The 12,276-nt window shown below is 33.6% G+C and overlaps 1 protein-coding gene across 1 annotated transcript; it reads left to right on the top strand.

Moving 5' to 3' along the window:
• Nucleotides 1-1,666: 1,666 nt before the first annotated feature.
• On the top strand, nt 1,667-12,276 carry LOC141458212 (RNA-binding protein NOB1-like). The gene is made up of 8 exons (XM_074135937.1): nt 1,667-1,802; nt 2,832-2,964; nt 6,318-6,520; nt 6,620-6,809; nt 8,132-8,379; nt 8,650-8,889; nt 11,448-11,583; nt 11,657-12,276. The coding sequence occupies exons 1-8, from the start codon at nt 1,737-1,739 to the stop codon at nt 11,785-11,787; spliced, it is 1,347 nt and encodes a 448-aa protein (XP_073992038.1). The 5' UTR covers nt 1,667-1,736; the 3' UTR covers nt 11,788-12,276.

Raw genomic sequence — 12,276 nt, forward strand, 5'->3', positions numbered from 1 at the left:
AGTATAAAATTCTCTACAAATTTGGTTGTATGCATTTTTTCATACAATCAACAGTTCTTGTGATAGAGCGCGAAGAGTGGGAGGTGCTTAGCTGTATAATAAGCATGTATGTACTGTAGTAACGTTAGGTCAACTGTGTAATTCAGTATATAGTACGTTTTATAAAGTTAAAAAAATATAATTATTAAGAAATCTTAGTTACTAACTAATTAATGTATCTATATAAATAAAAATGTAAATGTTCATTTGTTCAAAATCTTAAAACTTTGAAAGTTTTTCACCGATTACTTTGAAATTTGGACACAAGATTGTATTCGAATGCAGGGGTGTTTTTATGTACCTATTTTACAAATATGCCACCAGATTTCAAAGTGCAACAAATAGCCCTGAATCCCAATAGGCCTGCGTTCCAATCAAGATGAATGCTTCTTTCTTAAATAAGCTCGGTTCAACGTTTTTCAGAAACTAAGAATTTGAACAAGCGTGAATAACAAAAAAATAATACAATGTTAGAAACAGGCACTAGGTCAATGTATACACAATAGGCCAGCTAGTCTCGCACGTAGGGTTTTAGAAAAAAAGAAAAATACAAAATCATCACTAATTTTGATGGAAGTTCCTTAATTTCTGTTTCTAAATTTTTATTTTTAGGACGACCTTATTTTATACACATTAAGTCGGTTGGTTTTGTTCGCAGTGATTCAGAAAAAAGGAAAATCCACATCCTAAACAAATTCATGCATTGTTTGCGCAAATGTCATACGAGTATTGACCGCCTGCTCGCATGTGGCTGAAGATAATTTCCGTCAAACACACAAGGAAAATTCAAATATGAACATGGATTTCACAGCAGAAATCTACAACGAAACTTTGATAGTGATTGAAGATTTGTAATTAGAAATCGCGAACAAAGTTCTCTATCAATCGGGAATGCCATTACCGAATCGTTAACGCTTGAGCAAACAGGCATTTACGATCAAATAATGCAAACTGTCAACAATGGGGTTGGAGAAATCTTAAATCCGCTAGGAAAACTGATTAAACGTTCCTAATTAGATTGATTCTGACAGCAATTCTATCCCAAAATGACAGCCTTAGTTCTTGTGTCTTCCGGAAAAGTTCCATTTAAACAGACTGAGCCACAGCAACGCGTGGCCCCGGGTACAGCTGATTTTTAATGTAATTTTACTAAATATTAAACGGATATTTTATTTATGAACAGTATCTATCAATATTACTTATTACTAGTTAATAGCTAAGGTATCTTAAAAATTATAATATTTTTGTGACTTGATAAAACGTACTATGGGCTAATAAGCTTTAAAACGTTTCTAAATGGGCGAAATAATTAGCTGAAGTATGAACGAAATGTTGGGTATTTGCGAATTTTATGCCCTTTTTTCGTTTAATAAATCCTTATACTTAACTTTTGAAGATTTTCATAAGGCGTATGACCCAACATCATCAATAGTCTAAACAGAAAATATTTCAGTAATTTAAAAAGTAAAATTTTAACTAGTTTTAACATTGTAAAGTTAAGTGGTAAATGGAAAACTAGCTGTATAAAAACACCTAATAATTCATTATTTATTGAAGGAATTTTTTAAACAAATAATATATTTAGGGAAATTTTAAGAGATATTGGTTGCAATGTTGTAACCTCCCGTTCTACTTGACAGAAGGTTACTTAAGCGTTACAATTGTTGCATGCTAGCATGTGTTGGTTTGTTTAAAGAATGTCGCGGAAAATTGAAAATTTAGTTGTTGATACATCAGCATTTATCAATAACGTCCAATTGCAAGTAAATATGTTGTTTCATTATCTAAATATGTTTAATTATATTTTAAATTTTCATTATGGTTAAGTGATTTACCCACTTGCGCCATCACCCATTTATTTTGTTATATATAATCTCTATAATTTTTTTTTAAATTAGCTTTGAGTGTTATTTAACGATCTGTCTAAAGGCCTATGCCAGTGGTCGGCAACGTTTTTTACAAGTGGGTAATTTTTCAATTTTTTCACAAAACGCTTTGCTGGTGCGTCATATCACTACTATTTTAGATTACATATTATCTTAGAGTACAAATAATAAACACAGTTTACAGGTGGGGTTATCATCAAATCCTTAATTATAATTTGGAAGAAATAATAAAATGTTGGCAGAAAAGTAAATTTTGAACCATGTACTCCCTGCATAATAATAGAATTTCAACACATTTTGCAGTACATCTCTATACAAGCACACTTAAATTCGTTGGCAAGAATACCTACCGTTGTTTACTAGGTCACAAAATTTTCCCATTGGGTCATTAGGTGACCTAGATAGATTGCCGGCCACTGGTCTACGCTATCTAATGGCTCTCTGGGTCCAACCAGCTGCACAGTGTACAGTTAAAATCTCCAGTCCAGACTTTCAGCTCACAGCATCAGTATTAGCCTTATGTTCGACCCAAGATTCTGAATCTAAACTCCTCAGAACCAATCAGCCATAAGACTAAATCTCAAGGATGGATCCCAGAATGTTGAAAGACCTGCTTATACAATATCAATGAATACAAGAGAGAGATTACGTCCTACACTCTAAAAACTTTGTCCGGTAGCTCAAATCAGCATTAGAGCATGGCAGATAACCCGTCCTTCTCTTAACCTAATGGCTATGATAGCATTCTTTCTGGGAGCTAGTCAGATTTATCCAGTCACAAACTAACGTCTGGGTTCCTCTGCTTGAATGTGAATTATAAAATAATTGTGCTATAGTACAATAAGGATAACTTAAATTTGTTGATTTTGTTTTGTTTTAAATATTTTTTTATTAAACTCTTTTCAGGAAATTGCTGATAATTTATTCACGTTACATGAAGTGGTTGAGGAGGTTAGGTGCAAACGACAATATAGAAATCTAATCGTACTTCCTTACGATTTGCAAGTGAAAGATGTGGACGCTGATTGTGTTAATTTTGGTAACTAAAAACATTAATTTATATTTAAAATTTAAAACTAATTGTGTCATTATTATTGTTACGAGTTAATTGTTGGGAGAAATAATATACAGGGTGTCCCAAGGTATATGGATAACGACTTTTTCTCGGAAACTAAGATAGCTAGAAAAAAACTAAAAAATACGTGTTCCCTTAGTTTTTTGTTAGAAATCCAAATTTAATTTGTAAATTTTTTTCGGTGCTTCCAGAAGCGAGATACAGGCACCAACTTCATTTTTTCAAATGGGGAGGTGTGGTTTTTATTTTAGAAGTAGGTTCCTCTATTTTTTTTAAAGAAAAATTTACTTTACTGCCAAAGAAATAGATTCGGCTTTAACCGAGTTACAGGCATCTATTATTCTCTGCTTTAGTTCATCTACAGATGCAATCCCGGCTTGATTTAGATTTAGAAATGCTTTTAAGTAAGCAGAAATAAGGAAAGATAGAAAAAAGTTACGAATAATCACCTTGTTTTTCAGGTATCCCCAAAGGAAATAGTCCATAGGTGACAAATCCGGTGAGAGAGGTGTCAAGATAACACCATCAGGCATGTAAAAAGATATCTCGATAGGCAATTTGATGGACATGTTATATCGACACGGGGGGCGATTCAGTGGCCACCTCTCTCACCGGATTTGTCACCTATGGACTATTTCCTTTGGGGATACCTGAAAAACAAGGTGATTATTCGTAACTTTTTTCTATCTTTCCTTATTTCTGCTTACCTAAAAGCATTTCTAAATCTAAATCAAGCCGGGATGGCATCTGTAGATGAACTAAAGCAGAGAATAATAATTTAACTCGGTTAAAGCCGAATCTATTTCTTTGGCAGTAAGGGACAATTGGCAGGAAAGAGCATCTCTAATGGTGTAGGCCAGTTCGAGCATGATCTGTAATATTAATGAGGAGTAAAATTTATAATAAAATAGTACTTTTCTTCTTATTCAATGAAAAAACCGTTATAATATTATCATTTTGAAATTTCTTATAAGAATCATGTTTTCATTCATAACTTCTAAAATATCGCTCACAGAAAAAAACCGTTCAAGTAAATTTTTCTTTAAAAAAAATAGAGGAATCTATTTCTGAAATAAAAACTACACCTCCCCATTTGAAAAAACGAAGTTGGTGCCCGTATCTCGCTTCTGGAAGCACCGAAAAAAATTTACAAATTAAATTTGGATTCCTAACAAAAAACTAAGGGATCATGTATTTTTTAGTTTTTTTCTAGCTATCTTAGTTTCCGAGAAAAAGTCGTTATCCATATAGCTTGGGACACCCTGTATTTCATGTCAAGAAAAACTAAATTTTTTTAGACAAGGTTTGCTCTGCTCAGACTTAAGTAATACTTCCTTTTGAAGTTCTAATAGTAATCTCCTTAACAAGAACTTACAGTTTCAAAAGTTAAGGATTAGGAAACGGCAATGGTACACAATTAGCTAGTACACGACATCATTCATACTACAGCTCCTAATTTCAGGCTGGAAGGAACGATCGATTAAGAAAGCTTATTTGTTTCTAATTTTTAATCTATTTTAAACTGATTTCTCTCACTTCTGTTTGAGCTTAATTTCGCCTTTGAACACTGTTCTCATTAATTCTTTTAGAAGATTTGTAAATATTGAAATGTACTTTTGGAATTTTTAAAGCGATATCAGTTATCATTTAAGTAATTTTATTGCATTAAAATTTTATTAATGTTCTTTTAGAATTTATTAGACGTCGCAGACCCTAATGCTATTTTGATTCTTAATTTATTTTTTGTTAAAGTAATAATGAAATGTATATTATATTTTCATAAATAGGCAGTTTGTTTTAACTCTATTCTACGTTACTTCTTATTCATCTGCATTATTTCGTTATTCTGAATAATCATCACATACTCACATGAACATAAAAGTAGAAAAAGAGAAAGTGAGATTTGGTCAGTTACTGTCGTAATTTGAACCATGGAGTTAGAACGAAATTTCTGGGTTGAATTCATCTTATAGCAAATCTTCATCTAGTTTATTTTCAACGTATATAACATTGTGATGATAATAATTTCTTCTATAGTAAGGTTTTCTCCGCTTGTAATAGACATGTACTTTGTTTTTGCTAAATTTATCTTTATATCGTAGTTTTTAAGTACCTCTATTCCTTTTGTGCGTCATATATTCCAGATCCTTCTCATCTTGATCTATTATTACTAGGTCATTAACAAACATCAGGCTTTGAGAAGCAGATTATTCTTAATTGTAATGGTCATCAGTGCGCAAGCTTGATTTCATTTTTTCAAAGCGACATGAATATATATTTTGAATAGAGTTGAAAACATTGGACACCCTTGCAGCAGATCTTTACAAGAGGAAAACTCTTTCGGCAGGGCTAAAGGATTAGCTCTTTAATACACTTTAACTTTTTTAATAATAATTGTACGCCCTAACAATACAAAAATTAAGATGTGGAAGGATCCTTAACTCTATTTTAATTGTAGATTACTTTCATTTGTTATATTTACGAGATGCTCACCTATTCCTACTTTTATAAGATCTTCAAAATGGAGAGCACAAGGTACCTTTTTCTAGATCCACAAAGATTTTTCATTAAGTATATGTAAATGTATATATCGCACCCCCACTAAAAAAGAGTCACAACTCAAAAATTACTAAAAAAAAAGAAACAAGAATCGAATTATTTTTTGAGAAAATTACTGCACCAATAACATTGAGCTAATATATTCCTGACACAGTAAAACAACATGTTAACTTGTATTTTGTCATGATAACTGATAAATGAATGGCTCAAGTGAACTAAATTCTTTAACATAAATTTTCTCAAAACAATGTTTTTTGAGTTGTGACTCTTTTTTAGCGGGGTGCGATATATTAAATAAATGAATAAGGGAAGGGATTAGCTAAGCATCTTGTGCTCTGGTCTCCCAAGCGGAGAACACAAATACGATTCCATCTCGACCCTTAGATTTTCTTTTACCAGGACTTTTTATAGTCCACAGGTGATTTTGAAATGGTGTTTGTAAGGAGGTCGGTAGTGTACTGTGAGTGCCTCAACCGCTTGGGAGACCAGAGCACAAAGTCCCTAAAGTTCAGAGGGACGCGAATTAATATTGAGATTTATGGTCAGAAGCTCAATGAGGGGGGACATGGATTCCACTCAGTTTCCGTGATATTTTTGTCTCCATCATCTGTATTTATTGTTGAAACTAACTTACTATTTTTCGATCATAATTGTGGTAAGAGAAAATCTTGTTAGTTTGTTACATCTTTTTCTAGTTTTAACTTATTATATAATTTTCAGAGAGAAATAGATGTTTATACTTTTTTTTTTACTTACAGTACAACTATTTGCCAAGAAAACTGGAGATTATAGATTTCTGTCTGCAACAGATATAAAGTTAATAGCATTAACGTACCAATTAGAAAAGGAAATTGTTGGTACCGACCATTTAAGAACAGAACCTATTATAGCCTGTAAAAGTGTGGAACCACTTAGCCACAAAGGGACTTTAAACTGTCCAGGATTCTACATGCCTGATAGTGTACGAGCTTTAACAATGTTATTTTTTTTATAATTTATTGTTAATTGCCTCAATAGCAAATTTGAATTAGTAAATTTATGTAAACCCTCCTAATTGTAGCTAGTAAAAGAGGGCTTGGCCAAGGACGAGGAGAGCAATGGAGAAAAGATGAACAATGAGGAGCAGGGAAATGAAAACGATGTAGATAGCCACCTACAAAAGGTTCCTTACATTGAGGATTTCGACGAAACAGTGTTAAAACCGTTTTCACAACTTACATGCGATGGCAGTCAGCCTGAATGTGACCAAGGTATTCATATATATATTTATTAAGGGGCGTCAACATTTTAGGTTATGGGATTTGGAGGCTTCTTCAGTGCCCTTGAAAGTGTTCTCTTATTTAAGTCAACAATGGCATCAATGGACAGAGCGAGGTTTGAAGAGAGTTGGTAGATGGGCTTGAACCCGTAATCTCCTCGTTGGTGTCCAAGGTGCTAACCACAACTATTTTGCGTATTTAATTTTATAAATTTCTATAAAAACTATTTAGTATAATGATTTTTTGTTTACTGATAAAACAATTTTAAGAGCTTGAATTATTTTATTTATTTTTTAATTTTAGTCTCTTACAATAATTAAAATGTTGTTTCACTCTGGTTCGATCATCAGATTGCAAAAATCTCCATTTTCATTTTTGTAATTGCTGGCTGAATATTCTCTACGATCTTTTAATTTTCTCGAAATATTTGTAAGCCGGTTTTTCAAAGTGATAATACCACATACCCATTTAAAAAATTATTTGTATGCTCTCCTGAAGTTGATCAGAGCATTCAGGGAGTGGTAGTTACTAAAGCATTTTCAAATTTCGTTTTAGTAGAGGCATCGCTTTTATTAAAAACATATAATTATGGAAATTGATAATTTGGGGTATTTCGGGGGAAATGCCTTGAAAGACTTACTTCTGCAATATCAGAACTTTGTTGGTGATAGGTCTTGAAAGATCGTTTTTTATTTCGACGTTTTGCACACGTGTTTGACTTCTTCAGTGATTCTGTTCTGATGTGTTCCGTGTGGAAGTTTTGTTTGACCGTCTTGTCCTAGCAGCTTGTTGAGACTATTTAAATGTTTCTAATAAGAATTTTTGAGAATTGAATTCTCGTTGCAGCGTTACAAATTGTTGTGTATCGGAACCTTCATGTTCTTCAAACTACGCTTATACCATTAAGTTAGGCACACCCTTTGGCAGTTAATCTGTGTAAAATTTTAAAATGAAAGAGACATAGATTTTTTTTTTTTATCGAAATAAATAAAGAAATAATTAATTGTGTTTGGGTGTTTTCTACACATCATTTCCTACTTATCCGTTACAAAACAAAACTAAGATTGTCGAAACAGTGGTACTAGACTTCGAAAGTGATAAAAAAGAGCGATAAAACGAAGATGTTTCTCTCTTTTTTTTCACCATTCTTTCATTCTCGACACCTGTTCATCAATCAGTGTCTGAACGGCAGTAGATTGTCCGTAGGCCGGCAGTGAACAGGAAAAAATTATGGGGACAATGGCTCAGATATTGACGTGTCTTAAACTAAAAAATATGTTAATATAAATACGCGAACTTTTGCTCTTTTATAGCATATGCTGACTGTGACGATAAAGTGTACGGAGATCCTAACGATGTTGAAGAAGAAGCAGAAAATGAAGAAGAAGAGGATGAATATGAAGGCGAGGATTGTGAAGGATTAGATCCTTGCATAACAGATGATGATATCAAAGGATGGATTACCCCGTCAATTTCACGTAGTAGAGGTGTCATTGAATCAGATTTGGCTGCAGAAAACTCAGCAACTGTAGCTTGTTATACTACAGATTTTTCAATGCAAGTAAGAATGTTAAATAAATAGTTGCATAATATAGAAAGTTTTGGAAAAGTGGTTTGTCCGCAGTGCTGAATTATACCGCAAATTTCATACGTCGTGGCACGCAAGTTTTTTAGGCAGAAATAGTAAAACCTTGCATTCTAAGGCGGATGAAAGCAGAGATTATTATTTTATACTATTTTTATTATTTTTTTTTAATTTTTCAGAATTTATTATTCAAAAAACAAGTGAAAGCAACTATTGTATTCTTGTTATTCTTTTTTTTTCTAACAGAATGTGCTTAAGCAGATTGGATTGAATGTAGTAGCAAAAGATGGTTTAATTATTAGAAATATAAACATGTTTGTATTACGATGTTACGCTTGTTTTCAAATAGTACCACAAACTACACGCTTATTTTGCCCAAAGTGTGGAAACAAAACGCTCAAAAGAGTGACAGTATATGTAGACACAGAGGGCAAACAACATATAAAGATCAACTTTCGTCGCCAGTTAACGGCCAGAGGGAAGAAGGTAAGTAGATCTTTAGATTTGTGTGTTCTCGTTTCTAATCAAAGCTGTATTATTCATTCATGTCTACTTGGAGATACCTAATCTCACGTTATATAAAACTATTATTGGCCAGTGATAGCTCTCTACTTCGATTAACAGTGCAAATTAATCTGCAAGATTTTTGCTATATACAAAAACCGAAATAGTTGTACCACCTCTAGGGTTCCTAAGTGAATTATGTTTGAGTTTTTGGGCGTGATTGGAGGTTTGTTTAGATTGTTAAAAGATCGGGATTGACAGGAAAACCAATTTTCTATGATGTAAAATTACTAATGAAGCCATAAGGGTTCCATAAGGAAATGACAATAATACCATTAAAGATGCATTTTTATAGACTAAGGTTCACAATTTTCCCAAAGGATCATCGTTTAAAAGAAAAACTACTTTTAAAATGAGGGCAACGGAAATAAGTAAACTTTCCTGCACAAGAGTTTTGAAAATGAAAGATCTAGGTTTTTGATTTAAAGGATTTTGATCAGAACTTTTGAGACGGAAGCAACAATAGATTGAAAAGTGTTTGGACTTCCTACTATTTTTGAGAAATTATTGGGATCCATTATAATACCCACCCAAATATAAGCAGACTATGCGCTAAAAATATAAATATATACAGATCTCAAAATGTATCCCATTGTGATTGCTATTGCAAGATATCTTAGAGCCTGCTATTATGACCCTTATTGATTCTACTTCTTTTTAGCCACCTAAAAGGCCTTCAACCAAAGAAGGTCATGCTCTGTGTCTGTTGCGATTGGAAAGGAATCCTGTATTATAAGCTTGTACCAAATAACGAGACGATAAATTCAGAGAAGTATTGTTCCCAATTAGACGAATTAAAAATAGCAATTGAACAAAAACTTCCAGAAATAGTGAATCGGAAGGGCGTCGTGTTTCATGAGGACAATGCGCGGCTTCATGAGTCTTTGATAACTCGACAAAAGTTATTGGAGCTCGGTTGGGATGTTCTACTCCGTCCACCATATTCACCAAACCTCGCCACTTCGCTTCAGTCTCGAAGATAATCGAGCGCTCTTTCAGATAATCATCCAAAATTTTCTGAAGATATTTGGGGATGAAAAAGATAAGCTCCGACGCCGAAAGCATATCTCACATCGCTTGGCAAAATTGAAAACATTCTTCACATCCACTGTAGGCTGATGGCAATACGCGTCGCGAAATCTGCTAATGATTCTTTGCGTTACACATAGCTTTCGCAACCTTCTGAATAGCGTGGGCAGAAGAACGTTTTGTTCGAAACCTCTATTCCTAGATTCAAATCTCCTGCAGTCTAGATGTGTGCAGCTTTTCCTATCTGCCGTATGTATTAATGACGGCTGAACTGGGTCTCTTTTTTTCCTTGCCTATCAGGACCAGTCTTGCGAACTTCCAGCAAACGCTGGAATTCTCAGATGCGCGTTATACATGTTCAGGAGCAATCTGTGCTGAGCAACCATCCTCAGAATCTTGGAGGGAACTCCGTCAGGTCCTAGGCTTTTTGGCTTCTCATCTTCAAACACCCTGCTGCTGTTCTTTTACTTCAAGCATTTCTTTCCGCAAGGCAGAGATCCACCTGAAAACAGGTCGTTTCTGAAGTCGAAGTCTCTTGTGAGACGTAGATACCGCCTTGCAGATCTTTCTGATAAATTTTATCGTGGAAAAGACCAGCTCCTCAGTTGCCATTCTTCTGTATATGTATATTCTTCTTCTCGGTTGCCATTCTTGATCCCCAACATTTCCCATTCGATTTTTCTGGGTTAGTTCTCTCATGTTCTACATAAGTGGCTTTCCTAGCAGGATGTTTTTCCGGCCCTCTTTCATTGACCACAAATAGGATAAATTGGTGGTCGCTTCCAGTTCAGTTTTGAATGCAAGTGCCAGAAAATGGTTTAGCACCTATTATCTCACCTGTTTCACTTAAAGATAACTGGGGGCGTTTTTCATTCATATTTTGAACAAGTGGCCCGGAAGATAGGTGATTGGAGGCTAGGCTAAATTGGTAATAAATTCTTTTCGAGTCAATAAGGCAAATTATGTTCTTTCAACATGTTTATACTTTTAAAAATATTTGCTCGGCCAAAAATTGGTTCTACCGCCCTCTTTGCTGAAAGCGCATAGCCTCTTTAATCTCTTAATATCGCAGTGATCATTTCATTTCGCAGTTGATTGGAAGTGCTACCTGCATTGCATAATTTACTATGTAGTTAGGGCTGGCACTGCGACTTAAAGTTGAGCCAAAAATCAACATCTTTACCAAACTTTATTTTTATAATTTTCTCCAACTGTTTATTTGGAAGTTATTTAATAACTATATTTATCAGACATTTTAATCTTAAAGGGGTTCTGAAATTTCTGTGCCTCAAAGGTATCGCGCTGTGACTGTTATTAAACTTTTATAATATTGAAGCGAGTTAATATGCAGTTTAAAAAAATTGGCTTTTAGACAAATGTTGAGATTTTGGATTAAATTGAATTAAATTTTGGCGAATATTATCAAACTTATTAATTTATGTTTTTTTAAGTTTCCTCTTCCACGACCCAAAGGCGGAAAACACGCTGTAAATCCGATATTGTGTGAAGACCAACGTGTTCCACAACAAAGGTTGTCGAAGTTGGCGCTCACTAAGAACAATCCTATGCATCCAGATTACATAGCAGGTAAATTTTCATGATATTCTAAGTTAAGTTTAAAAATTTTTGATTAGATGCATTTGCACTTTATTGCTTTTAGGAGTATCTCCATTTGTTATGCGAGATGTAAGTTCAAGGGCCGCAGTTATCCATGCAAATAACAGAAGTGACATTAAATATTGGATGAGAAAGAATCCGAATGAAGTTATCAAACGTAGAAGAAAGAAGTAAAATGGTGAAGTCATGTTTTAACAAACATTCTTTTAAATGATTAATTAAAAATAATTGGATGTATAAAAGACTCTTGTTAAGTTTAAAATGTGAAGTGAAATAATAAAAAAAAATACATTTGGAAAACAACATTTTCACCAAATGTTTCAATTTTGAAAACAAATTTAATCCAAGTAGCATGCATTTTTGTCGAACCCTTGAGCGTTTTCGTACTTACATCCATTATTCCACAATATAATTGGATGTATAAAAGACTCTTGTTAAGTTTAAAATGTGAAGTGGCCTGAGAATTCACGTCTATACAGTTTGCATTATCGTATATCGAATTTTTCGTCAAAGATACCCGTTGTATGAGCCAAGCCTATTTGCAAGAATTCCAAATATTTCATTTTATTGTGCTTAAATGTTAACATAGTTTATAAACGAAATAAATAATAAAAAAAAAATACATTTGGAAAATATTAACCAGCACTGCGGACCTAACCACAA

This window comes from Rhodnius prolixus, unplaced genomic scaffold (genome assembly GCF_049639745.1).
Source record: "Rhodnius prolixus isolate KJV_2025 unplaced genomic scaffold, Rpr scaffold_1, whole genome shotgun sequence".
Lineage (NCBI taxonomy): Eukaryota > Metazoa > Arthropoda > Insecta > Hemiptera > Reduviidae > Rhodnius > Rhodnius prolixus.

Bases quoted from the DNA above. Each gene is read 5' to 3' on its own strand.
- LOC141458212 (XM_074135937.1), top strand. From the start codon at position 1,737: ATGTCGCGGAAAATTGAAAATTTAGTTGTTGATACATCAGCATTTATC. The intron at 8,890-11,447 runs GTAAGTAGATCT...TGTTTTTTTAAG, and splicing joins TAACGGCCAGAGGGAAGAAG to TTTCCTCTTCCACGACCCAA. The intron at 11,584-11,656 runs GTAAATTTTCAT...TATTGCTTTTAG, and splicing joins GCATCCAGATTACATAGCAG to GAGTATCTCCATTTGTTATG.